Source organism: Pipistrellus kuhlii, unplaced genomic scaffold (genome assembly GCF_014108245.1).
Source record: "Pipistrellus kuhlii isolate mPipKuh1 unplaced genomic scaffold, mPipKuh1.p scaffold_m20_p_2, whole genome shotgun sequence".
Lineage (NCBI taxonomy): Eukaryota > Metazoa > Chordata > Mammalia > Chiroptera > Vespertilionidae > Pipistrellus > Pipistrellus kuhlii.
This window is the reverse complement of record NW_023425515.1, coordinates 187,426,055-187,452,704: the sequence shown is the minus strand read 5'-3', so window position 1 is coordinate 187,452,704 and position 26,650 is coordinate 187,426,055. Positions and strand designations below refer to the sequence as shown.

Sequence of the window (26,650 nt, the reverse complement as noted above, 5' to 3'; positions counted from 1 at the left end):
GCTGAACCAGGCAAGGAACCCTTCTCCCCAGAGCACAGCGCCACTCCTGACGCCTGGACTTGGCCCAGGGATGCCAATTTCAGACTCCTGGCCTCCAGAACTGCGAGAGAACAGGTGTCTGTTGCTTTACATCACCTGCTTTGCAGGAATTTGTTACAGCAACTATAAGAAACAAGTGCAAGGACTAATACATTCTCTTCACTATTTAAGCCTATTTGAACCTGCTGCTTTGCTAATAGCAGCCCTCTCTCTCCCTCCTCTGGTTAAGAGGGGGACTTGACCAAAGAGAAATCCCAAGGGGAGGCAGGGGAATGGGGGGAGGGAAATGGAGTACCAGATGGCTCGCAGACTCCAAGCAAAGGCATGACGGGAGTTTATTTACAGACAAGTCACAGCCAGGACCCACGCAGGCTCTGGCCAGAAGATTCCAGATACACAGAGGCCACGGGACCCATTAGTACTAGAGCCTTCCCCAGTCAGGCCCCTGGTGAAGGGACCAAGAGTCAGGCAGGGTCAAGGACACGGAAGACAGGGCCCCAATCCTTGCCAGATAGCAGAGGCCCCGCGGCCAGAGGAAGGAGCCGCTCTCGGCCCTGAAGAGTGGACACCGAGAAGCAACAGCTGCACTCGATGCCGGGCCACAGAGCAGAAGTCCCAGCGCAGTGGCTTGGGGAGCGGAGACACTGCAGGTCCCCCGCGGACCGGTCCCGGAGCCGGTGTCCCAGGCCACGGCTGCCCGTCACGCCGGGGGCTCCCCCAGTTTGCTGGTGGCACTCGTGATCCGCTTGTTCTCCCGGAGGTTCCGGAGGCGGGCACTGAGGCTGCTGATCTCCTCCACGTAGGCCTGGGGCACCCACCCCTTCTCGCCGTCTGCCAGGCGGACACCCTCCAGCCAGCCTGGGGGCACACAGCCAGGAGCAGCATCAGTGGCATCCGAGGGCACCAGGGCCGGGCTGCGAGGGGACGCCTAGGCCCTGTTGCAAGCCTCGTCTGCACCCCTGGGGCCTCGGTGACACCATCTCAGCATCTCCCAGCTCCAGGAAGGACCCTGTCTCTGGCAGTCTGCTAGAGCAGTGTTTCCCAAACTTGTGACATACGTGCACCCCTTCTATAATTTTCGTAACGCTGAGTACCCCTCGTACTCATGAGAACGTAGAATTAGGCGCAGCTAAGCGCGGTGCAGTGCATATCCCCACCAAACTCCGGTGCAACTTGTACCCCCACCAAACTCTTCCCGTACCCCTGGGGGTACACGTACCACACTTTGGGAAACGCTGTCCTAGAGGAACTTCTGACCTGTTTCTCACCCCTCCCCCGCAACATCCTCAAAGAAGGTTATTTCCCTCTCTCCCCCGCCAGTCACTCTCAATCCCACATCTTTACAAGCAGGAAGTTCCTCCTCTTGTCTAACTTCATTCCTGCATGCTGTGGCTGAGCAACACTTGCATGACCTCTCCCTGTGACGTCTTAGCCATCCAGCTACCTCCTGCTCCTGAGAACGCCACCGGGAGGCCCTCCCGGGAGGCCCCTCTCACCGTCACTGGTCCGGGTCCTCACTGCCAGGATGTCAGTCTTTTCCAAGGTCAGCTCGTCCGGCTGCAGGGCCTTGTACGTACGGACACACTGAACCTGGGGGCGGTCTGACAGCCCAAGAGCGACTGAGGGAGTGCCCAGGGCATGATGGAGCGGGCAGGGAGGGGCAGAGGAGGAAGTACGGGGGTGGGAGGGTGGCCGCTGCTGCTGCTGCTGCTGCTGCTGCTGCTTCTTTTCCTCTATCCCCTCCCTGGCCCACCCTGGCCGCTCTTCTCCTCTCTCACCCTAAACACAAGCCCCGGTGAGTCCAGTCCCTCCCAGATTCCGTTACTCTGCACCCAGAGCTCTCTCCTCCCAGCTCATCACAACACCTTGCTCCTGACCTCCAGGACAATGTCCAACTACCCCCAGAAACCCCCCCACAAAGCACTCTCAGCCCCTTCCTATGCCCTCTAATGCTCCCTGGTGCTCCCAGGCCACCCTCCTCACCTGGGATTCATGCTTCATCACTCCCCCATTCCTAACCCTCCAGGGCTTCCTGCTCCTTTTAGAATAAAGTCCTAAATCCTCCCTGCAGCATACAAAGCCCTGCGTGGTCTGGCATTGCCCCTTGCTAACCGCCTCTCCTCCCCTCTCCCCGCCCCCCCTCTTTCTCATGAAACTCAGCCACACTGCTCACCCGGCTGCTCCTCAGACACCCTTGAGCTCCCACCTGCCTCAGGGCCTTTGAACTGGCTGTCCCTCCCATCAGGAGTGCTCCCCCCCAGATCTCTGCACTCCTCCTGCCCCTCCTCATCTTTCAGGGGCCTTCCCTGAGCCCCTCTTTAGAATGGGAAGCTCACCCACCAACCTGAGCAGGATTCCTAGCTTAAGCCCGGGACTCTGTTCCGGTCCGGGCCCTCCGCTCTTCCTGTCACCCTCGACGGGCTGGTCGTGCTGGGAAAACCACACACCTGACTTTGAATCTCAGCCCTGCCACTGACTAGTGGGGTGAACTCGGACAAGTCGTCTTACCGCTCTGAATCTCTGTTCTCTAACCTGTAAAATGGGCTTCTGTGGGGACGTGCTGGGAGGATATAAAAGGCTTTGTCACCTCCAGGGTGCTGTCCGTGCACACAGGGGTCAGCCTGTCCTATGTGAATTCTGTCCATCCTTCAAGGTTCTGCAGAGCCGCCCCTGACTGCCCCGGGCAGCTGACCTCTCTCTCTGTAGTCCTGCTGGCTGCCTGGCACCCAGGATTGGAGGAAAGGGGGAAGCAAGGGACCCAGCCCAGGGGGTGCAGGCCTCGGAGGGAGGAGGTTGGCAGGCTCTACCTTCCCCCTCGCTGATGACCTCCTGGTCTTCCTGGGGCCTGGAGGGGCACATGGCAGAGATCCATCGCTGCTTCTCACTTCTAGAAAAGGGAGGCCAAGGCATCACAGCATGCAAACTGCATTCCCAGGGCCAGGGTGGTGAGACAGCTGGGATCCAGACCCACCAGGTCATGTATGATGCCCACCCCAGGATTCACCTCACAGCCCTGACCCACAGGCCTGTGCCCTACCAGCTTTGAGCATAAGAACAGAGCAAGCCCAGACCCCCTGGGTGCCAGCTCTGCCCATGCTCTGCCTCATGCCATTGTCCTGAAGTCAGAGAAAGAAGGCCAGAACCTGCCTGGGACGGGTCCTCCCTCCCCAGCCCCAGGCCCACTCACTCCGTGCGGGCCCTCAGCAGGAACTGGTGCTTCGTGTGCTGCCCGTGCAGGAGCTGGAGGAGGAACACGTGGCCGGGGATGCCCTGGGGCTTCAGGCTCAGGTCCTTCACCTGCAGCTCGGCCATCTTGGCGTGGACAAAAACGGCAAACTTGCCCAGCCTACGGGACCAGGGGAGGTGAGGTCAGCCTGGCCCGTGCCTGGGCTCCCGGGCCCCACCCTCAGGACCAGCCAAGTTCTGATGAAAGGGAGGAGGAGTCAGCTGCCTCTCTAGCATCCTCCTCCAGGAAACTCGACTGCGCAGGGCACCACCTCCCTGGCAGCCAGCAGAGTCCGCAAGAGGAACTGGGAACTCCGTTCCTAGCAGATCCCTGGCAGGTGGAAGGGGAGACCAGCCTCTGACCCCGGGCATGTTGTCAGCTTCTCTCTGAGCCTCAGCCCTGAGCCCGTTCTAAGAGCCCGCTGGGCAGCAACTCTGATGAGACCTCGTCTCTGTTTAGCGGGGTCTAGCATCCGACAGCCTGGGGCTCCTTCTGGCCCCTGGACTATCAGCTCCGAGATACTGACAACAACGAGGGAGCCTACTTACCAGGGAACTAGTTAGAGGGCAACAGAGAGTAACCCACACAGCACGCCTGGCCCAGGACAGGCGCATGGCGAAAGCTGGCTGTTATGGTTACGACTCCGGGCAGAGCTGGGACTCCAGGGCTGTGCTCTAACTGGCTTAAGCTCAGAGCAGCTTCAAGTTCTTTGAGCACAGTCCAGCCCTTGGTTCTATTAGATGAACCTGCCTTTCCTGCTGAAGCCTCCCAGGCTCAGGGTGCCCTGGCAACACCGTCGGGTGCAGGCTGCGGCTCCCAGGCCCCGGATGGGCCGGCTGTGGGCCCGTTAGCGGGGAAGGGAGCCCAGCTCCGATCGACCTCCCCCGACACGGGGCCCCGACTCACTCCTTCCGCCGGGAGAGCAGCAAGCAGTCGTTGAAGAGGTGCAGGTAGACTGCCTTACTGGACAGCTTCAGCTTGGCGGGGGGCGCCGCAGGCAGCGGGGCCAGCTCCACCAGCTCCCCGTGCCGCACCAGCCAGCGGGCCTGGGAGATCAGCGGGAAGATCTGGGCGGGAGGAGAAGGCGAAGAGGGAGAAGAGGTCAGACCCGGGGCAGCGGGGCAGAGAGCACAGGCCAGGGAGGGGTGGGGGCAGTGATGCATTGGCCTGCAGCCCCCGGGGAAGGAGGGAACAAGAACTGCCCTTCGTGTGCCCACCCGCCCGCTGTGGGCACGCACCTTGCCCTCGAAGTGGATCTTCTTGCTCAGGTGGATGAGCTCCTCCGTCCTCTTCATGGACTGCACGCTGGCATTGCACTCTTGCACCAGCTGGGGAGGTTGTGGCTGGGTCATCCGCAGCCCCACAGCCCTGGCTCCCTCAGCCCCAGCTCCCACAGCCCAGCCTCAGACACCCACCCGGGGACTGTTACAGACATAGGAGGCCCCTGAGAGCCAGAGGCCCTGCCCTGCCAAGCTCACCTCCTTGAGGGCATTGAAGGCCTTGGTGGCCATGTCTTCGTCTTCAGAGCCCTGTGCTGTCCGCTTCAAGATGTTCTGGAGGGTGGGGTCGGTTCAATGCGACAGGCCAGGGCCTCCCCCGTGACCCTGCCCGCCCACGGGCGCCCCCCAGAAAGGGCAGTGGAGGTTCACAGTGGCGTCTCCGTCGCCCAGCCCCCACTGCAGCCTGTGCCCTGTGGGTACCTCCACCAGCATCTTGAGGCGGGTGATTCTCTGGAACGGCAGGATGAGGAAGGAGGTGAGGGGCAGGCGTTGGCACACGGGAGACTCCTCCAGGCGAGCCAGGATGCCAGGGAACTTGGGGTTCTCCAGGCTGGAAGTTGGGGAGGGGCCTGGGGTCACAGCTGGGTCTGAATTCCTGGGATCCATGACCCAGCCACCCCGTGGTCCTTCAGGCGCCTTCTCAGCACATCCTTCCTGCCCGCTGGTCACAGAGCCCCATACAGGGACGCCCTCCCTCTCAGGCCACCCTGCCTCACCCAGTCCCCCCCCCCCGCCTACGCCCACCCGAGAGCCTCTGCGTCCTCCCCCCTGTCCGAGTGCCCAGCCCTACAGCAGGCGCTGGTAGGTGCGCTCCTGGTAGGCCTGGTTGGTGACGTAGGGCAGGTAGACTCGGCGGAAGGCGGGGCAGTGGTGCAGCACAATGTCACACACACTGAAGCGCAGGACGTCTGCCTCCAGTCGCTGCTCCAGGTCCTGCAGGAACCTGAGGGGTCAGGGACAGCGTGAGACCCCAGACCTAGGAGCCCGGGCCAATCTCATCCCCGCCCCCCACCAGGCCAGGCCCTTACCTCTCGCTGGTGCTCTTGACCTCGGGCAGTTTGGAGAACAGCCACTGCTTGTCCTGTGCGCCCAGACACTCACTCAGCTCCGCTGAGCCCAAGAAGTGGCCCACGGCCACCGACAGGCTATGGATGTACGAGGCCTCGGACGTGATCAGCTCAAACTTGGCCTGAGGCAGACGAGGGGTTGAAACGTCAGACCAGTCCACCCGGACGCCTTTCTGGCCCCGGACACCGCCTCTTGCTCCCCACCCTGATCTGGTGCCTGGTGGGGTTCAGGACAATTGTTCAAACCAAACTGGAGCCCCTAGCCCTGGGTGGCCCCGCCCCGGCCCCGCCCCTTTTCTTGGCCCCGCCCGCCGCTCGGTTCCGCTAGGGCTGGCTCTGCAGCTCCCAGGTCCAGGCTTCCAGCGATCCCTCCTCCCCTGGCCCAGCCTGAATCGGCCCCTCCTCGGGCCCTGCCCTCTCCTAGGCCTCGCCCCCGGGGACCCCGCCCCTTCGCCCCGCTTCTCCACCGGCTTTCGTCTCCAGGGCTCCTCCGAGGTCTCCAGCAGCCAGCCCCGCCCGGTCAGGTCCTAGCAACCCCCTGGGCATTGCCCGTCCCCTCGGTCCCGCCTTCTGGTGGCCCCGCCTTCCCCACCTGGCAGTCCGGCTGGCCTGCGACCCCCTGTACCCCGGGACCGCGCTAAGTCCCCGGACCGGGTTCTCCTGGCCCCGATCCATATAGTAAGTAGCCCCCTCCCCTCGGGGCCTCGGACCCCCTCCCAGGCCGGCAGCGCACACCTCCTGCAGCTTGCAGTCGCGCAGGCTCAGCGTGGCCAGCACGCCGCTGCCGCGCACGTCGGGGATGTCCTGCCAGAGCGAGAAGGTGGAGCCGCGCGCCGAGCGCTGCGCGCGGAAGGAGCTGCTGGGGGAGAGGTTGGCGCGCGGCGGCCCGGGCCCCTCCTCCGCGCCCTCGGCCTCGTCCCCCGCGGCCTCCTCCTCGCGCTGCTGCCGCCGCAGCTCGCGGGCGCTGGCCACGTCGCTGTATTCCTGGTAGAGGACGGCTGGGCGGGGAGGGCGGGGGGCTGTGGGCGCCGCCGGCCGCGGCCCGGCCCCGCCCGGCCCCCCGAGAGCCAGCTCCCTCCGCAAGCAGCGGGACAGTGAATGCATTCATTCGTTCATTCATGCTTTCATTCGTTCGTTCACCCAGTCCATAAACACTGCTTGAGCACCCACTGCGTGCTCGCCCCGGTGCTGGGAACTGGGATTCCGTCCTCTCCCTCCCACACGACCCCTGCGTCTCCACCCTCGGACCCGGGTCTCCCGGTCGCCCCAGGCCCTCAGCCCCTCCCTCCGCGGCCCCCTCCTGCGTACAGTTCAGGAGGAACCGTGACTGTCGCCGCTCGCTGGCGCTTCTGGAGCCCGGAGCCGGCTCTTCCTGCGACTCCAGCCTGCAGAGAGAGAGAGGGGACAGAGGGGGGACGTCGGGGCTCCGCGGCGTGCACCCCGGCCTCAGACCCGACCCCGGAGGGCGAGGTGCTACCTGGCCTCGGGCCCGCCGCCGGGGCTCCCGCCGGGGTCCGCAGGGGCTGCCATCGCGGCGCCCTCCACCCTCATCTCCGCGCTGCTTGACTCCCGTCCGGGCGCTGCTTTCCCTGGAGAAGGCGAGAGCGGAGGAGGGTGGGGGGTGGCCCTGGGCAGCGGGGGCCGCACTCCAGCGGAGGGCACCCCGCCTCGAGTGCCCGGGGAGTGAGCCTGGCTCCACCCACATCTGGCTCCCGGGCTGCCCTTGGGGCCGAGGGGAGGGGCAGGTACCTTCCCGGGCCGCTCCCGCCGGGCCCGGGGCTCTGGCCGCCGAGTGCCGCCCCAGGCGCAGGGACGAGTGCAGCCGGGTCATCAGCTCCGAGGCCGAGAAGCGCCTCCGCTCGGGCCCCTCCAGGCCCCCGCGCGGGGGCCCCGCCGGCTCCGGAGGCCTGGGCTCCTCCGGGCTCAGGGGCGGCTCTGCCACCTGGCCGGGCTCCAGGAAGACGGCGTGGGTCTCGGGGCCGCCAGGGGCCTCTTCGCTCTGGTACACCCGCATCTTGCGCCCTGCAGGTGAGGTGAGGGCACAGGCTGGCGACCCCGGGGCTGGGGCTCTCTCCCACCTCCTCTCTGCCGCCGCCCCGTGGCCCCGAGCACCTAGGCAACATGTCCAAGTGAAAGGGCAGTGTGTCTGCTGAGAGCTGGTCCCCAGAGAAATGAAACCAGCTGGAGGGGCAGAGGGCACACAGTGCTGACTGCAGTGGGCAAAGGGTGAGCGGAGGGCCAGGGCGCCGGGGACAGCCACCTACTTGCTGTGCGACTGCGGACAAGGCATTCCCGTCCCCCTGAGCTCCGGCTCCCCTGTCACCAAAACCTACCACTCGTCCTGCCTGTTTTGGGGGACTCTGGGGCTTAAGAGTCCTAAAAAGCCACCAACCTCTCCCCTACTCACCCCTCTGGGCCACCCCTCTCTTCCCCTCCGCCTCCCCCTCCCCCCACCCGGTCACCCCGAGTGACTCACAGGCTGACTTCTTCTCCGAGCCGTGGCTGGCCCGGCGCTGAGGCTGTGTGTGCTGGGGACTCCAGGGCCCCTCCAGAGGTGGGGGCTGGGCACTAGGGCAGTGTGGCCAGCTGCCAGCCCTGCTGGGCCGCATCCCCCCACTGGGAGAGGTCTCGGTGTCTGGGACTCCTGGGGACGGCGACCATAGCAGCCCCTGGAGAGGAGCAGGGGTCCCCAGGGACCAGCGGCTGCCAGGGGCCTGCAGCTCCTCAGGGGTGACAGGGAAGAGATCCAGACACACCGAGCTTGGGGGCTGCAGGGTGGGCAGCTCCACAAAGGACAGGCTCTCCTGCTGGCACACCGCTACTGGGAGGCAGGCCGTGCCAGGTGGCCCAGCCAGGGGGGGCTGGAGGGTGGCAGGTGGCCCACAGTCCATTCCTCCTGTGCTCTGCCAGTCACCTGGCCTGGAGGGGAGAAGATATCAGAACCAGACACAGGCCCTAACTGGTTTGGCTCAGAGGATAGAGCGTCGGCCTACAGACTCAAGGGTCCCAGGTTCGATTCCCATCAAGGGCATGTACCTTGGTTGCGGACACATCCCCAGTAGGGAGTATGTAGGAGGCAGCTGATCGATGTTTCTCTCTCATCGATGTTTCTAACCCTCTATCCCTCTCCCTTCCTCTCTGTAAAAAAATCAACAAAATAATCTAAACCGGTTTGGCTCAGTGGATAGAGCGTCTGCCTAAGGACTGAAGGGTCCCGGGTTCGATTCCCATCAAGGGCATGTACCTTGGTTGCGGGCACATCCCCAGTACGGGGTGTACAAGAGGCAGCTGATCGATGATTCTCTCTCATCGATGTTTCTAACTCTCTATCTCTCTCTTTTCCTCTCTGTAAAAAATCAAGAAAATATATATATATTTTAAAAATCAATAAAATATATTTTAAAAAAAGAACCAGACACAGGACAGCAGGGCTGGCCAGAAAGCCACCGTGTCCTGGAGGCCTGGACAAACCCTGAGATAGCCATGTGTACACTCATTTGTCCCAGCACGCTCACACACCTAATTACGCAGGAACCCCTCATCCTTACACGACATTTAATCAATGATAGGCAGGTGCTTTATACATTGCATTTCATTTATCCTCACACCAACCCCATTATCCTCATACCCCCCTCATATGGGTGAGGAGAGTGAGGCGCAGAGGTATTTGGTGAATGGTGGAACCGGGATTCAAACCCAGGCAGTCCAGCCTCTGAGTCTGTGCTTTTAACCACCTTGTGCACTTCCTAACTCGGACGTATGATCAGATGTACAGATACATACACTGTCATGTACATACATGCACACACATTTTCTCCCCAGTACACACACTGACATACACAACTTCACCGATACGCTCAGACATTTCCCATTCACAGGCTCACGGTTCACACACTCCTTTACACGACCGCACATTCTCACACACAAGGACCCCTCCGTTATTTACATAGCCACTCGAGCTCTCTCCCACTCCTGTTCCGGTCACACTCACCCACCGGGCTGCAGACACAAACACGCAGGCCTCGGAAGTCCCGGCTCTGGTGTTACCCAACCTCCCTTCCCATGCCCAGCGTTGCAGCTTTCAGCGCTGAGTGGTGCCCACACCCATGCCAAGCTGGCTGGGAGAGTCACAGACTGGCAGGCGCGCCACCAGGCAAATCAGGCTGGGCACTCCCAGGAGCGGGACGGGGAGGTGCCCCGGCCCCAGCTTGGGGCAAGAAGGGTTTCTTCCCCACTCCGGCTTCCAGCCCCGGGAGCAGGCCAGGCTGGATGGGTCCTCCCTGCATAGGAAGTCACCCCAGGAGGCTGCTGGGGCCTGGGGACAGGCCTAACGACCCAGGGGTCCAAGCCCCCACAGCCCCGGCCCCCTGCCGGTGGCCCTCCTGCGCCCCTCACCTCTCCCGCTGAGGCTGCTGCTGGTCGGCTGCTCCGGCAGGGGAAGCCCTCTCTCTGCCCAGCTGGCTGGGGGAGATCCCACCCAGACAAAGAGTTTGATTCATCAAACCCTGTGGTGAGGCAAGCGGCAGGGAGGGAGGGAGGGAGCAGGCAGCGGCTGGGCGGGGGCCTACCCTAGCCTGGCCTCGCTGTGGGCAGGCAGGGCAGCAAAGACCCCCCCCCCCAATCCCCAGAGGCCCCTCAGGCCAAAAGGGCAGTGCCCAGCCCGGCAGGGCCAGGAGGCCCAGGAGAGAGAGAGACCCGGAGAAATGGAGACCTTTCACAGCAGCTTAGACACGGAGACCCGAAATGCCGAGACAGCCAGGGACACAGAGATGGAGACGGTGACGCTGACAGTTTCAGACAGACCGGATGCTGTGGAGCCCAGAAAAACCCGGAGGCAGATGGAGGAACATGGCGTGCACTGCAGGGTTGCCAGTCCGGGAGGGGAAGCCAAAAACGAAAAGTTACAATCCAGGTTGGCAAAAGCAGGGCCAGGGGAGCCATCGGAGCAGGGTGCTGGGCTCGCCTCCACCTGAGCTCTCCAGGAAGGCTTCCTGGAGGAAGGAAGAGCTAACTGTTCTGACGGAAATATCTGGGGACCCAATACACGTAGGTCAGGGAGAAAGCCTAGGCCTGCGGGAAACAGTGACGATGTCAGAGACCCTGGGAGGAAGGGAGAGAGGACCCAGAGGGGACAGCTGGATCTGTGACTGGACCCCACTCTCTCCGCACCCAGCCTCTCAACTCTTTTTCATTGATTGATTGATTTCAGAAAGGAAGGGAGAGGGGGGGAGAGAGAGAGAGGGGGAGAGAGAGAGAGAGAGAGAGGAACATCAATAAGAGAGAATCATCCATCGGCTGCCTCCTACACACCTCCAACTAGAGTTGGAGCCTGCAACAGGGGCATGTGCCCTCATCGGGAATCGAACCATGACTTTCTGGTTCATAGGTCGACAGTCAACCACTGAGCCACACCAGCCAGGCACTTTCGCTTGTTTATTAAACCTCTGTCCATCTAAGCAAGTCTCTCAGTTTCCTCATCTGGTAACTAGGATAGTCACGTCCAACACTAATATGAGAATTAAGAATAACGGAATTGGTCATTGGTAGTCATTCTGAGTGTTATTAGTCTTTCTCCAGTCAGGGGCTGTCACACAGATAGGGAAACTGAGGCAGTGAGGGTGAGTCATACCCAACTTTGTAGGAGCATCTGGTAGGAGACAGGGGACCACTGTCCACCACACAGGTCTCTTTCTCTCCAGGAAGCCCTCAACACAGAAGTCTCACTTGCTTCTGCGGGCACAGGCATGCAGTAACACAAGCATGCAAGGACACACACATGGAAGAACACACGCATGCCCCCGCTTCCTTGTATTCTGGGAGACTTTCTCCACTTGGGCTCTGCAAGCTCCTGAAGGGCAGGGAGGCACCACCCGCTCCCCTGTCAGTTGCAGAGAGAAATGAGCAAAACATGGAGCCCTGGGGCAGGAACACCCACTCCAAAGCCTCAGGGGGGAGGCTTCCTAGGGGGAGCCAGGAGCCGGGAGCCGGTGGAGGCAGGTCTCTAGGCGGGGGAAGCCGGGATCCAGGCCCAGGGGCATAGGAATGGCCCATGTAGCTGGGCTGCCGGCCCCGTGACCTTCCAGGCCTGTGGCCCCTCTACCCCAGGGCTGGGGACCGAGGAGGGGCCGAGCTGTGTATGTATTGTGTGTAGCTCATCTCTGCTGGAGAGGAAATGGAAACTTCACGAAGAGAACTGGCCAAGGGAGCAGAGACATTATCTGCCCAAGACATGATCGCAGGAGACTCCAGTGCCCACTAGGCCAGTCACAGTCCTTCTGGAACCCATGGGGGAAAAACCCTGCCAAGGTTCAAGGCCCAGTGTGGGCATGAACAAGCTGTGTGGCCCTAGGCAGGTCTGTCCCTGGGCCTCCGTGTCCCCATCAGTAAATCAGGATCCTCCGCAGGATGGGAAGGATGGTCAGGGGCCCAGAGTCCATCCGGTGGGCACTGCTAATCACAGGACAATGGATCCTTGGCAAGACTGGCAGAGAGGATCCCCCGGGCACTCCCATAGTCCAGGGAAAGCAGCTCTGGCCTCCTGTGCCCAGTTTTTCCCTGCCCCTTCCCTGGTGCCCCTTGCCCTGGTCCCGGGACAAAGCCAAGCGGAAGGTCATGGCCGGAAAGGGGATCCCGGCCCAGCAGGCTGTGGAGCCCAGAAAGGCGCGGTGAGTGTGGCGGGCAGCACAAAGGACTCCCTCCGGAAGACCAGCGGGAGAAGGATGGGCTGCTGGCAGCCAGGTGGGGCCCTACCTCAGCCAGGGAGCTCCTTCCGGTCCAGCCTCCCGCACGGTCCAGGGCTCCAGGCCACCCTGGGGGCTCTGGGGCTGCAGCCAGGTCCTCAGGGGGCGATGTCAGCATGGCCCCTAAGCCCGGGCAATGCAAGCTCCTGGGTATTGTGTGGGGCAGGGAGGGGGGAGGTGAAGGCGGAGGGAACCTCGCAGGCGGGCAGGCGGCTGTCTCAACGTGCCTGCTCCCCGCCCCCCTTCCCCAGAACCGGTTTGGCCAGTCTGGGGTACGGAGGGGGGCTGGAACAATGGGAGTCCTATGCCCAGGAGCGGCTCCGGAGGACCCCAGACCAACACCCTAAAGATGGGGAGGCGCTGCTTTTCCTCCCAGGAGACAGGTCACCCTCTTCCAGAGCTTCCCAGGTGGGAGGGGCGCTCAGGACTTCCCTTGGGGCTGGCGGGCATCCTGGGGGCTTCGCAGGGAACCTCTCAAGCCTTGGACTCCTCAGGGACCTTGAGCACGCGTTGGTGAGCTGACCTCGCTGAGCCGCGACAGCATCTATAAAATGGGAACACTCATCCCTATGGTTGGGAGGTGGAAATCATGAAGGTAGGTGATGCATCTGCCATCATCCTGGCCAGTCCTTCCAGCATCACCGCTCCTCACGAATGACCCATCTCATCACCTCCAACAGCCTCCTCCTCCTCCAGGAAGTCTTCCCAGACCCACACCCAGTGGGCCCCCAATACACCAGTTCAGATAGCCCAAGCAGGACCCATGCCAGGGCCTACTCTGTGCCCGGCATACACGTTCCCAAGCCTGGGAAAGCGGAAGCTGCTTTCTCCCTCACACCACCTGCCTTCCTCTGAGCACGCAGGCACCTCACAGCAACATGAATACGTACATGCATGCTAATATCCATGTCGCTGATAACTCACGTTGCACACTCACTATGTGCCTGGCACTCACTGTTCCAGCTCTCTCTCCTCAGATGAGGACACGAGGCTTGTACAGGCTGTAACGGGCATTATCCCATTTAAATCTCTAATTAGCTCTATGGAGCCCGTATCCCAAAGATGATGAAATGGAGGTTCTAGGGATGAAGCAACTTACTCAAGGTCACGTGGCTAGTAAGAGTCAGAACCGATATTCGAATCTCAGGCCTGCCGACTCCACCACCGACCTGTGTCCTTCCTCACTGCCTGTGCCGTGGCATTGGGGACAACCTGGTGAAGTGTTGGAAAGTCTGTTGGGAGGTGTCTCAGCTGCCCTAACTAAATCCCTTTATTCATATACCTTATTCATATACCACAGGCTTTAATGGACGTATGGGGCAGGGGGTCCAGGCCCCAGGCCCCAGAGAACTCCCCCCTATCAACTGGTGACCGTTCGGTAGTTCAAAGTGACCAGGTACCTCCACTCCCTCATATTCCTCTTGCCCCCCCTCCCCCCCAACCCTCCCGTAATGAGGAGGCACTGCACCCAGGCGATGGGGCCGGTGCCCAGGGAGAGGCAGCAGGCTGGGAGGCCAGGCCTCTGCTGTCAGCACTGCACACACGGCAGGAGCCAGGGCACGGAGAGGGAGGCAGGGCAGGACTGGGGTCTTCCGGGAGCTCTAACTCTCGCATCCCAGCTCGGGTGACCTGGAGGACGCTGGCCAAGGTACTGTCCAGACCCCGAGCCGGAAGCAGAGAACCTTCATGAAGGGAGCATCCTTGGGGGCCTCGGGTCCTGGGAGGGCAGGCCCGCCTCGCTCGCTACTGCCGCCTGGGCTCTGGGGACAGAGGCTGTGCTGCAGCGAACCGACAGCACCGCTTGGCAGGGCTGAGCAGGCGGCCCCCCAGACCGCGGGGAGAAGAGCCGAGCCCGGAGAATGCTTAAGAGGGCGGGGCGTGGGCGGGGCCGGGATGATTAGCGGTGATGGGGCCCAACCCTGGCGCTGGGAGAGGACCAAGCAGAGGCGGGAGGAAAGCTGAGCTAAGGCCTGGGCGGGCAGAGGGGCGCGGCCAGAGGGTGGGGCGGGGTCCGCAGGCCCTCGGACCCAAGCTGTGACAGGTGGTCCAGCACCTGCTTAGCCAGGTGGCGGCCGCGCTTTATCTTGGTAGCCAGAATGAATGACTGGAGACAGAATGAATGAATGACTGGAGCCGGAATGAATGACTGGGGCCAGAATGAATGACTGGCGCGTCAGACACCAGCCAGGCGAGGGGGCGCAGGAAGAATACCACGTGCGCTAGCCGGTTTGGCTCAGTGGGTAGAGCAGCAGCCTGCAGACTGAAGGGTTCCAGGTTCAATTCCGGCCAAGGGTATATACATGCCTGGGTTGCGACCTCCATCTCCAGTGGGGGGCGGGCGGGAGGCAGCTGATCAATGATTTTCATCATTGATGTTTCTAACTCTCTATCTCTCTCCCTTCCTCTCTAAAATCAATAAAAAATATATTTTTTTAAAAACACCACGTGCTGGGGAGAAGCGGGGGCCAAAGAGAGAATGACTCCTTAGCAATCTCATTGACCAGTGCTTCCTGAGTGAAGACACTATTCTGAGGGTTTTCCGAGTCTTCGTCCATTTAATCCTCACAACAACTGTAGGAGGTAAATACAGTTACTGCTCCCGTTTTACACATGAAGAAACCAAAACATAAGCAAGTGGTCATTTGTCCAAAGACAGAGATATAAGCAGAGCCCCTGGACACCAGGGCCCTGGAGAGGCAGGGCTAGGAAAAAGGGTCTGGAGCAGGGCTGAGGGCATGCTCCCCCTTCCTCCGGGTCTGTTGCCAAGAGATAATAGTGGTGGTGGGGGCGGCGATACTGACTCATGGAGCAAGTGCTTGACACTGAATTTTCGTAATGATCCGATCAAATAGATCCTGTTCTGTCATATTTCCCCACGTGCAGCCTGTCTGCGGCAGAGCCTGACCTTGAACCCAGGTCTGTGCGACGCTGAGCCTACCCCGAAGGGAGATGACGAAGCCGAGATGATGCACAGCTAGCAGCTTCCAGCAGGAGTGAGGCTCCCTCCCCTGCGGGAAGGACTGCCTGGGTTGCCGAGGGCGCAGGGTCCTGCGAGGCCGCCTCTGCCCTGGAGGTCTGGCCTGAAGCCTCCAGCTCTGCCCACTCCTCCCTTCCCCAGACTCGGCTTTCTGCCCCCCAGCTGGGCCCCGCCCCATCCCTCTCCCAGGCGGTGCCCCACCCCTCCCAGGCAGGGCCCGCCCCCCGCAGCCTAACACCCCTTCCTGGGCCAGAAATACCCCATTGGCTTCTCTTGGGTTGAGCCTTAGACGTGGGTCATGGTCCTACAGGCCCTTGGGCCCGCCTCCTGGGCCAGATGGGCTGGAGGTGCGAACGCCAGGCTGTGCTGTTCCCACTGGCCCAGGAGACGTGGCAGTCCCCGGGGAAGGCGCTGGGGAGAGCGGGCTGGGCTGGAGGGTGTTCAGGGCCCCGTTTCACCCCCTCCTCGCACTCCCACAGGCAGGAGGAGCCCAAGCCGCAGGGTCCTAGCCCTCTGGCCCTGTTTCCCAATCTTTGCCCCCGATTTCCGGCTCCAGCCTCTGTTTCCCTCCTCCTGAGCCTCCCTCCCAGTCTCTGATCTCCGTTACTCCCGACCCTGTATTCCACGCCTTTGCACCGCACCCACACTGACCGAGACTGAAGTAGGAGCAGTCAGACCCCAAAGCTCTGTGTCTGCTCAGCCTCTGGCAGCCGGAGCTCAGACACGGACTTACGGGTATCCAGTCAGCTCTCCACCCATTGTTGAGCAGGACAACACAGGGTGCCAGTGGGAAGATCATCACAAAGATGGCGATGGGGGAATGTGTCCCACACACCTACAGATCACTGCACAAGTGGGCACTGTGCCCTCTGGCTCTGGCGCCAGGTCACAGCTCAACTCCATACTGAGGCCGACCCTCTCCCCACTTGCTCCTGATCCTCTGGCTCCCCCTCCCTGAGAGCTAATGCTGGTGACAGGGCTGCTGGGGGACTTGCCTCCTCCCCACCAGCCCCACAGGGTTACTAGTTCCCAAGGGCCTGTGGGACCACAGGCCACATCTATGCGAAAGCCATGAGAAGGCCGTGGCCCAGGAAGGGGGTGTCATGCTGCTGGGGACAAGCTCTTTGGATGATTCTCCCTCCCATTCCCACTAAATGATAAGGGCAATGGACACAGTAACACCACCTCCCGCGAGCCCAGCGCTTCAGGACTCCTAACCAGTCCTTGTTTTTGTTTTTAAATATATTTTATTGATTTTTTTACAGAGAGGAAGGGAGAGGATAGAGAGCTAGAAACATCGATGATGAGAGAAACATCCATCAGCTGCCTCCTGCACACCCCCCACTGGGGATGTCCCCGCAACCAAGGTACATGCCCTTGACCGGAATCAAACCTGGGACCTTTGAATCCGCAGGCCAACGCTCTATTCACTGAGCCGAACCGGTTTTGGCTTAACCAGTCCTTGTTAAACCCTGGAGGCTCCCTGGGGGAATGAAAAGCTCTGGCTTATTTCTGGGTCCCCAGCATCCAGTCCAGGGTGCTCAGTGAAAGGCCACCACAGAGATGGCAATGACCCCAACCTGCAGCCCCGGGAGGTGGGGGTGACAGGTCTGGGCCACCCAGGGAGGAGTGAGCAAATGAATGCAAGGTGTTAGAATTTCACATCGGCTCCATGAAGAGCCCGTATGTTCCAGCTGAGAAAACCTAAGACCAAGGAAATCAAGGACCAGCTTCAAGGTCAACAAGATGCTGGTAGAGAAAAGTCTGGAGGCTCAAGGATGCTGCTGCCCTGCTGATCACCTCCTTGGGAGGCAAAAGCCTCAGAGGGCAGGGGCTCCTCACCGCCTCTGAAGGATGTAACGTAGAAGGTAGAGGAGTAGAAACAAACAAATGGGAAGATGAAGACTTTGAAAGTGAAGGCATCTCCACCAAGGTACATGCCACTGACCAGGGTCCGGATTCTGTACATCTCTGGGCAAAGGGAGAGCTGGCCACAGTTCTATTGGGTGCAAAGGGGCTGGCACAAGCCATCAAGTCAGCCCATATGCTCTGTCCTCAACCCACCTTCCCCTAATACCAACCATGTGCCCCTGCCAGCCCAGAGATAACTGGCTGGGTGTGAGGTACCTGTAGCTGGAGGCTCAGAGTCTGGCCCAGAGGCCACCTTCACTGGGGCCGCTCCCACAATCTGCTGCTGCCCTGAGTGGGGAGGGGGTAAAGTCAACGGGAGCCAAAAACAGGGGGACCAAGCAGAAGGCCGGCTGCCTGGGAGCAGAGCTGGAGGCTACAGTGGGAAGGTCTATTCACACTGTGGGTCTAGAGGTCCTTCCCTGAGGTATGAGATAAGCTGAGGCCTCAGCTGTGAACCAGAGTTGGTGCTAAGAAGATGCTGGTCAGTCCTTTAGACCCTGGAAGGGTTGGTAAGCCTATGGGCAGTGCCCAAGGTAGACCGATGTGGCAAGTGCCAGGCAGGCAGGCAGGCAGTGTGCTCAGGAGTGTGAGCAGGGATATGTATGAGCCTCCTGTGTATGCCAGGAGTGCTGGTATGTGCACACATGATCACATATGAGTGTGAGTGTACAAAGTTGCCAGTGCTGACCACTTAGGAGGGTCTCCAAGGGCCAGCTGGATTTGGGGGTCAGTAAACCTAAACCTTCAGAGCCCTGCCAGCTGGGTTAGATTCAGGCCAGGCCTCAGCCCAGGAGTCAATCTATGGAGCCAGTGAGGTATCATAAGGGACTTGCAGAAAGTTCAAAGGTCCTTAGCACCCTCCGCCCCTCCACCCTCACTTTAGCCTGCATTCACCAGTGTCAGGTGAGATACAGAAATGGGCATGTTCAGCCCTGGCATCGTCCCATGTTCAGAAAGGTTGCTGGTTCAATTCCCAGAAGGGCACATACCTAGGTTGTGGGCTCAATCCCCGGTAGGGGGTATGCAGGAGGCAGCCAATTGATTTTTTGCTCTCACATGTTTATTTCTCTCTCTCTCTCTCTCTCTCTCTCTCTCTCTCTCTCTCTCTCTCTCTCTCTCTCTCCCAACCTCCTTTCCCTTCCTCTCTCTTTCTAAAAATAAATAAATGTTTTTAAAAAGAGACAATACTTAAAAAAAAAAAAAATGAACAAGTTCACTCATTTTCCTGCTCCTGTCCTTGCTTGCTTCCCACAGACCAACTCACTCCCTGACTCCGCCTGGTCCATGATGCTTTCTGATTCCCCCAGACTGGCAGGGTCCCTGTCCAAAGCCTAGTCTGACAGCTTCACGATTAAGATAGACACTGCAGCGTGGGGGGCTCACCTCCTGGACACCGGGAGGACATTTCCCAGCCTCCCCTGCAACTCCCTGTGAGCATGTGACTAGGGGTTGGCCAAAGAATGTGGACCGAAATGAGGCACACGGCCCTAGGCCAGGTCCACAGAAACCTCCTGGGTGACCTCTCCCTTGCACTCACTCGTCTGCTCATGAAATGGTGATGCCCCAGGGCAAACTGGAAAGCCACGTGTTAAAGACCTCAGAGCCTGGGTCTCGGAGTGAATGAACGGAGCCAAGACCCCAAAGCCACCTTCATCTCCATCTGAGGTGAGACCTAAGAGAAAAACTTCTAGAGGTAAGCCACTGAGACTTTAGGGTTTTCTGATACAGCAGATGGTGTTACCTCAACTACAGGGTGGGATAAGATGTATACAGTTGTGAGTATGTGAAACACAGAGTTTATTCTTTGTATTGCCATTTGTTAATTACTAGAGGCCCAGTGCACAAATTCGTGCACAGGTGGGGTCCCTCAGCCTGACTGATGATTGGGGCTGATCAGGGTCCTCTCACTCAGTCCCGATCAGGGATGATCTGGGCCGGCTGGGGGTAGGGACCATGGGAGGCTGGCCAACCGCAGGAGGTTGGCTGTGGGAGCACACTGGCCACCAGGAGAAGCTCCTGCATTGAGTGTCTGCTCCCTGGTGATCAGTACATGTCATAGTGACTGGTCGACTGGTCATTCAGTCAATTGGTTGTAATGGTCGTTTGGGGGTGTATATATATATATATATATATATATATATATACATATACATATACATATACATACATATACATACATACATAAAAGAGACAAATACTTTTTAAAAAATGAACAAGTTCATGGTCTTATTTTCCATACAAACAACTGTAAACCTACTTTTGCCCCACTCTGTAATACGAGGTCTTGATTGAAGTCACTTGAGGTCCAGGGCCCAGCTGAGACCCCCTCTCTCCCCAGTCATCTTCTCTATGTGCTGCAGAAGGGGAGGGACAGCAGGAGGCTGGGGAGATGCTGGAGTCCTGGGGTCCTGCCCATGCAGTTCTTCAGTTTCCAGAGCCTGGGCCCCCAGGGCCAAGGGAGAAGGCCAGAGGACCTTAAACCACTGCCCACACCTCATGCTATGAATTCTGCAAGGAAAGTGCTTCTGGGGCAGAGTCTTTACAGGCCACCATCCTCCCTGCCCAGTCCTCGTGATGAGACCAAGCCCTAGGTCCTGGGTCCCATCCCCTGCTCAGGGCCACCTGAGAGTCCGGAGTCAGGACCACAGGTGCCCACTCATGTCAGCCGGGGGCATTCTCTGTAGGGCTGGGAATCAGGCCAGCTGCCACCTGGTCCTGGTGCCACAGCTGCTCCGCCAGGGCATTGAGCACATGGGCAATGTCAGCCAGCCCAGCCCGCCCATCCAGTGTGCGCCCATCGGCCAGCCGCCGCCCAGGCACACTCTTCACCCGCAGGAGGGGCAGTTCCCAGGCCTGCCGGAAGGCTGTGAGGTCACGCTCGGGCACGTCCGTGTGCATGTACTGGTCAAACCTGGAGGAGGGCTAAGGAGCCTGGCCGGGCAACGCTGCTGACCATCCCATCGCACTCATCCTCTTCCTAATACCTGGAGCCCACGCCCGGGGTTTGAGGGAGACCCTGCTGCAGCCTTTCAGATAAAGCCTGTGGGGCTGGGCCCACAGCGGAGCAGAGGTCGGCTGCATGTCTTGCCACGTGTGGCCTCTGGCAGTCCCAGGGGCCGCCCAAAGGATACTTGGAGCCAACGACCATCCTGACGACACCAGGGGCCTCGCCGGCTATGCGGGTCAGCTGTCCAGGGAGGTCTTCGAAAGAGGCTCGGTCGGTGAAAGAGAAGAGGAAGAGGAAAGCGTCCGCCTTCTCCTGGCAGGCCTGGGGAGGGAGAGGCTCACTCGAGGCTGCAGGGCCCTGAGAGGTCTCAGCACAACCCTTCTTTTCACAGCTGGGAAACTGAGGCCCGAGTGGCGAGTGGCTGGTCCCAGGGGGGCTGGGATCCAGGTCCCAGCGCCAGTTCAGAGCTCTCCCAGCAGGGGCAGCACCCTCAGCCCATTCAAGCCCAATCCTGGCTCCTGCAAACCAAGTGGGCCGGGCTCAGAGGCCTGGGCTCAGAGGCCCACCTCAGGCAACCAACCCCCCCTCCCTCCCGCCCCGGGACCCACCCAGGCCCTCCGGCCTGCTCACCGGCAGCATGTGGTCAAACTTCCTGAGCGCAGACTCCCCGCAGTCCCAGAACTCGAAGCGGAACATGACGACACGCTCGCTGACCTGCAGCTTGGCCGGCCAGAACACCACGGTGGTCTGGATGCCTGGCGAGGCCGGGGCAGCCGCTTAGCGTGGGAGGGGCAGAGGTGGAGAGAGGTGGGGGGGGAGGGGGCCAGGAAGGAACTGGAAGAACACGTCCCTGTCTTCGAGGGTCCAAGTCTGATAGGGAAAGCATAGTCCCCGACCTGCGGAATTCCGTCTGAGGGAAACCAACCTGCCCTAGAGGAGCCTCCCGTCTACCAGGCAGATAGAGCTCAAGACCCGACCGTGACAACCGAGCTTCACTCATATGTACAAGGGGACCCAAAGGCCCAGGACACGGGAGGATGTTGGGATGTGATGGCCAATCAGCATCCAATGGAAGGAAACAAGAAAAGCTTCGTGTTTTCTGAGCACTTACCTTCTGCCAGCTCAACACTAGGCGGGTCCCCACCACCGTCTCTAGGACCACCCTCCCAACAGCCCCGTGAGATCGGTCCCATTATCCCTGTTGGACAGGGGAGCCAGTGTAGCTCAGAGAGGGGACGTGACTGTCCATGGCTGCGGAACAAACAGAGGGGCTGCTTCAAACCCCAGACCGTGTGGTCCAGGGGCGGTCTTTTCTCCCCCCCAGGGCAGGCCTCCAGGGACGGACTCACCAGTGGTCTCATGGTGTGCCACGGGCACCTCCAGGCCGGCGAGCTTGGCCACCAGCGCCGTCTTGCCCACACCACTCTTCCCGGACACGAAGATCTTGTAGCTGGCCGTGTCAATGGCCATGGTGGGGGGCAGCGCTGGTCGCTCGAGCAGCCCTGGGCAAGAAGGGGTCAGGTTGGGGTCAGGTTGACCCAGCCAGCGTCTTGCCCCATCAGACCCTTCCCCTCTAAGGGCTTTTTCAGTGCCAACCACCTGGGGTTCTCCATTCTCATTCCCGAGGCCTGGGACGCAGGCAGCGCACCTGGGTAAGCTCTCCCGAGAACACTCTGCTCTGTGAGGCTGGGCCAAGCCCACTCCAAACAAAAGCAAATCATTTTTTTTAAGTTTGACGCTGGAGATGGTTTGTATTGATATCATGATCACATGCCCTAGATTTCTCACATGGAAAAGCAAGGTGTTTCATAATTCTTTCCTCAGTAAGTAGAGAAATATCAGCAAAAGCATTCTCCGTTACTGTAAATAAACTCCTTGCAGTTAACATATCAAGATCTTTATAATGTTTTAAATTGACTTTAGAGAGCGGAAGGAAGAAAGAGAGAAATGTGGATGTGAGAGGCATCGATCAGTTGCCTCCTGTGCACACCTTGACTGGGGATCAAACCCACCACCTGGGAATGTGCCCTGACCGGGAATCGAACCCACCACTTTTTGGTGTGTGGGATGACGCTCCAATCCACGGAGCCACATCAGTCAGGGCTCTGAATGCTTTTAATTTAAAACTTGCAAAATAAAAAAAGTCTAAAATGATGCTACAGCTATAGGCATAGGCCCTCAGAGTCCTCTGTGTGGGGTGCCCTCTCATCCTCTGGTTTGAAGCTTTCTGGGGCTTCGTCTCTCCGGTCAGAGCTGGCCTCTCACAGCCAGTGCCAGGCACTTTGGCTGGCCTGCCAGCCCGGCCCCGCCTGGGGAGCTGGCATCACCCGGGGAACAGGAGTGTCTTATCCTGCAGACAGCGGGATGAAAGAAGCCTGTGTCTCCCCGCTAGTCTTAACAAGTCTGAGAGATGGGCTGTGGAGAAGGTGAAACCCGAGTCTGCTGTGTCAAGTGCCCAGCAGAGGGCCTGGCATGGGGTGAGGGCTCAATCAACAGCCTCTCTGGTGACAGTAGTTTCTGGCGGGTTTCGCCTGTTTCCATGATCCTGGCTCTGATGATGGAATTAGCTCTAAGGCGATTTCGGGGTGAGGGCCCCAGGGGTAGACCAGAGGCCCCAAAGCTGAGGAATGCAGTGCCAAAGGCCCTCACTGCCCTGCTTCTCTGCGCCCCCACCCCACGCCCACCCCCTCTTCCAGGGACAGGGGACACTGTTCTCCCTAAGGAATGGCAAGTGACAGGCTGTCTGTGTGTGGGGGGAGGGGGGAGGGAGAGGAACACGGAGAGGGGGAGGGGTTACTTACCAAACACCCGTCGGCGGTTCCTGCGCAGGATGCAGGTCAGGCACTCCTTGCCCTCGGCGCTCTCGTGCCAGTCGGGGACAATCACTGAGCCAGGGGCGGGTGGTTTGGCCATGGCTGGGCACCGGGACGGGGTGGGCGATGGCAGAACGCTGAGGGCAGGGGAGGGAGGGGGTAGCTGTCCCAAGCTGGACCTGTGAGCCCTCTGAACCTGCCGCCTGGCTCCCTCCTCAGGTGGTGAAGCGGCATGGGGCCCCATCGTCCTCATTACCCCATTAGCAGTTTTCCAGTCTCCGCTCCCTTTCACTGACCTGGGGGGTTACTCATCCCCTCTCCCTCTCATTACCCAGAAAGTGTAATTCCATAGTCCCTTCCACCCCGTATTTCTCCCTGAGGGCATTTACACAGCTCCCTTCTCCCTGGTCACCTCCCGGAGGGCTCACACAGCCCTGCTTCTCCTCTGCCTCCTCCATACCGATCCCCGCCCTCACCATCTGCAGTCCCCCGTGTCCCTTTAGGAGTCCTTCCCACGCTCCTGCTCCCGCTCCGCCGCCCGGCCTGCCTCCGCGGGGCCTGCAAGCCTCTGGGCTTGGAGAGCCACCGGCAAGTCCGCTGTCAGAGGCGCATGTGCGGAGTGTTGCCATGACGACGCGGGGGGCGGAGTTAGCTTGCCTGATTCAGGGCGGGGCTGGAGGGCGGGTCTCTCCTACGTCAGAGGCTACCGCCGCTCAGGGACTGGATCTTCGCTGCTGAGTGGGAGCCCCGTCTTTTCCTCTGAAAGTAATCAAATCCCCCTTCTGCGGGAGGACAGGTCCACTGCCTCTCCGTGCCGTTCCCTCTTCTACAGAGGGGAGGTGAAATACTATTACCTCCTAGGATTCCTTACAATACTGAGCACTGTCCACAGCAGTGCTTATTATTATTAATTATTATTATTATTGCCGCTGTATTAATTCTGCTCTGCAGGGCCTCGAGATGAGTTAACACCTCTGCCTTCACAGCGGGGGGGAAAAGCAGCTCAGGGAGCTGAAAGGACTTGCTCAAGGTCTTAAAAATGAGTCAGAAGCCACTGTCCACTGTGATTGTGCCTTCCAGTCAATTCTTTCTCTCTCTCTCTGTCTCTAATAGATTTTTATTTATTTCGGAGATGAAGGGAGAGGGAGAGAGAGATAGAAACATCAATGATGACAGAATCATTGATTGGCTGTCTCCTGCCACGCCCCACACTGGGGATCGAGCCCACAACAACCTGGAATGGACCTGGGACCTCCTGGTTCATAGGTCGACACTCAACCACTCAATCACACTTGCCGGTCTCTTCCAGTCATTTACTGATCGATTCAGCCCATTCATTCAACAATAATTACTGTGCACCTACTATGTGCTCAGCCTGGTCTAGCTGCTGGGAATACATCAGGGAACAAGAAGTCCCTGCCCTCCTGGAGCTGAGTTTCGGCACTGAGGCCATGAGCCCGTTTCCACTGTTCCAACGCTGGCCTGCTACCCGAAGGCGTATGCTCAGTTAAATGCCTGTTGGCTGGTTGGGATGCAGATGGGGTGTTACGGAGTTATGTACTTAAGTTTTAGTTAAGTCTATTGCACTTAATTTTCCCCAGGGTCCTCTTACAGTGCCTTCAGTAGGGCAAATATGTTATGTGAAGAGTAACCTATGCGTTAGCCTTTACTGAAGGCCAACAGAGGCTGCCTCATTTAGTTCTATAAAGAAACCTGTGTAGGAAATATTATCCTTCTTCTCTTTCACAGACGAGGAAGCTCAGAAATTATACGATTGTCTGAGACCACAGCACACAGGTGGTCAGTGGAAAACCAGACTCAGAACCCAGGGTTTGAGAGAAGTATGTGTCTGTTCTGCCAGAGTGGGCCTTATGTTTTTAAATATATATTATTGATTTGAGAGAGGAAGGAGGAAGGAGAGAGAAATAGAAACATCAATGGTGAGAGAGAATCATGGATCGACTGCCTCCTGTATACCTCCCTCTGGGGATTGAGCCTGCAACCCAGGCATGAACCCTGACCAGGAATCAAGTCTGGGACCCTTCAGTCCGCAGACCGATGCTGATGCTCTATCCACCGAGCCAAATCAGCTAGGGCAGGCCTTGTGTTTTTAAATCTTTGCCCCAGCCATTGGAGGGCGGCTCCTTGTAAAGCTGGAAGCAGCCAGAGGACTGCAAACCCACAAATCACAGAGGCCCATTATATCTAAGGGGGTGGAGGGGACAAGGATGTGTAAGGCGGGCACTTCCTTCAACTTGCTTCCACGGCAGCGAGGCAGAGATACCACCAATGCATATCCACTCCTACAGGATTCTGTGCGTGGAACTTGCCCACACTCCCAGGTCGCTCAGTGCCCCTCCTGCAGTCCTTACGGGATCTGCCCGGAGCCAGGCTATTCACAGCAATAGTCTCTCGTGTGCCAGGGCTCAGAGCTGACTTACCTCTGGGTTTCCAGACTCCACAGCCAGGCCTGTGCTGGCTGGCCTTGTGGAGGGCTCGGGAGAGTGGGAGGAAATGGAACAACTTGGCAGAATGAACTCGCCAGTTCACCCGAGGCCAGAGAAGATGGGAGGTCATCCCTGGCACAGAGAGGAAGGCTGGTGGTCAGAGGAGCTGGTAGCCAGAGGGTTAGTTTGTTTTTTAATATATTTTATTGATTTTTTTTACAGAGAGGAAGGGAGAGGAATAGAGAGCTAGAAACATCTATGAGAGAGAAACATCGACCAGCTGCCTCCTGTACACCTTCCACCGGGGATGTGCCCACAACCAAGGTACATGCCCTTGACCGGAATCAAACCTGGGACCCTTCAGTCCGCAGACCGATGCTCTATCCACTGAGCCAAACTGGTTTTGGCTAGGGTTACTTCTTGAAATCAGTCTGCACTGCCCTCAGGAGCTCATGGAGCACCAGGAGCCCATTCAAAGCATGGGTTCTTGGGCTCCAACCCCCAGATTCTGCTTCGGGGCATCCGATGAGTCTATGGGCCCTGCGCCTGTAAGGAGAGCACTGGGCAGTCGGGGAAGTTAATCTCTGCATCAGTCTGCATGAGCTGCCATAGCCGATTACCACAGACTGGGGGGGCTTAAACAACAGAAACCTCTTCTCACAGTTCTGGCAGCTGAAAGTCCAACTTCAAGGTGCCGCAGGGTTGGTTTCTGGGAAGGCCTTCCTGCCTGGCTTGTAGGAGGCTGCCCTCTCAGTGTGTCTGCACACACTCTTGCTTTTCTTCCTTTTTTTATAAGGACACTGGTGATAGTGGACTGGCCCCACAATTATGACCTCACTTAACTTTATTTCCTTGAAGACCCTATCTCCAAAAAAGTCTTATGAGGGGCCCTATTTGACTGATGGCTTTAACATATAGATTTGGTGTGTGTGGGGGGGTGTACACAAGTCAGTCCATAATAGAGTCCACAGACCTACTTTAGATAAACACCGATGCCGGGGACAGGAAGCCAGACAGCAATTGGCGCCTGGGAGTGAGGTGGTTAGAATTGCATTTCAGAAGGAAGCTTGTGAATCATCGTGGTCTAGTGAGTTTCCCTCTCCATTGATTTTTAGAGAGAGTAGAAGGGAGAGGGGAATGAGGGATAGAGAGAGAGAAACATTGACGTGAGACAGACATATCCATTTTCTCTCACATGCACTC

At 59.0% G+C, this 26,650-nt stretch overlaps 2 protein-coding genes across 5 annotated transcripts; both read right to left on the bottom strand.

The window, feature by feature from the left end:
• Positions 1-357: 357 nt before the first annotated feature.
• ARHGEF19 (Rho guanine nucleotide exchange factor 19) lies at positions 358-13,052 on the bottom strand. The gene is given in 16 exon segments (XM_045585164.1): positions 358-897; positions 1,536-1,640; positions 2,847-2,926; positions 3,227-3,385; positions 4,172-4,332; positions 4,504-4,593; positions 4,744-4,818; positions 4,966-5,095; positions 5,336-5,488; positions 5,574-5,734; positions 6,348-6,610; positions 6,921-6,997; positions 7,090-7,381; positions 7,383-7,634; positions 8,089-8,531; positions 12,363-13,052. Coding segments are annotated over 15 exon segments (2,571 nt in total). The 5' UTR covers positions 8,504-8,531; positions 12,363-13,052; the 3' UTR covers positions 358-739.
• Positions 13,053-19,456: 6,404 nt separating this feature from the next.
• CPLANE2 (ciliogenesis and planar polarity effector complex subunit 2) lies at positions 19,457-24,103 on the bottom strand. 4 transcript variants are annotated; one of them, XM_036446140.2, is made up of 6 exons: positions 23,477-24,103; positions 22,989-23,137; positions 21,537-21,689; positions 20,818-20,963; positions 20,372-20,508; positions 19,457-20,151 (listed from the first exon to the last, which is right to left on the bottom strand). In XM_036446140.2, exons 2-6 carry the CDS (start codon positions 23,098-23,100, stop codon positions 19,902-19,904), a joined length of 798 nt encoding a protein of 265 aa, XP_036302033.1. In that variant the 5' UTR covers positions 23,101-23,137; positions 23,477-24,103; the 3' UTR covers positions 19,457-19,901. The 4 variants fall into 4 exon arrangements, with proteins under 4 accessions (XP_036302033.1, XP_036302034.1, XP_036302032.1 ...); XM_036446141.2 differs by lacking the exon at positions 23,477-24,103 and adding an exon at positions 23,390-23,439; XM_036446139.2 differs by lacking the exon at positions 23,477-24,103 and having other exon boundaries at positions 22,989-23,383.
• Positions 24,104-26,650: the final 2,547 nt, after the last annotated feature.

Coding starts and splice junctions, on each gene's coding strand:
- CPLANE2 (XM_036446139.2), bottom strand. CDS start 23,253: ATGAGGACGATGGGGCCCCATGCCGCTTCACCACCTGAGGAGGGAGCC. Junction 21,690..22,988: donor GAACCGCCGACGGGTGTTTG/GTAAGTAACCCC, acceptor CTTCTTGCCCAG/GGCTGCTCGAGCGACCAGCG. Junction 20,152..20,371: donor AGGATGGTCGTTGGCTCCAA/GTATCCTTTGGG, acceptor GCCCTCCTCCAG/GTTTGACCAGTACATGCACA.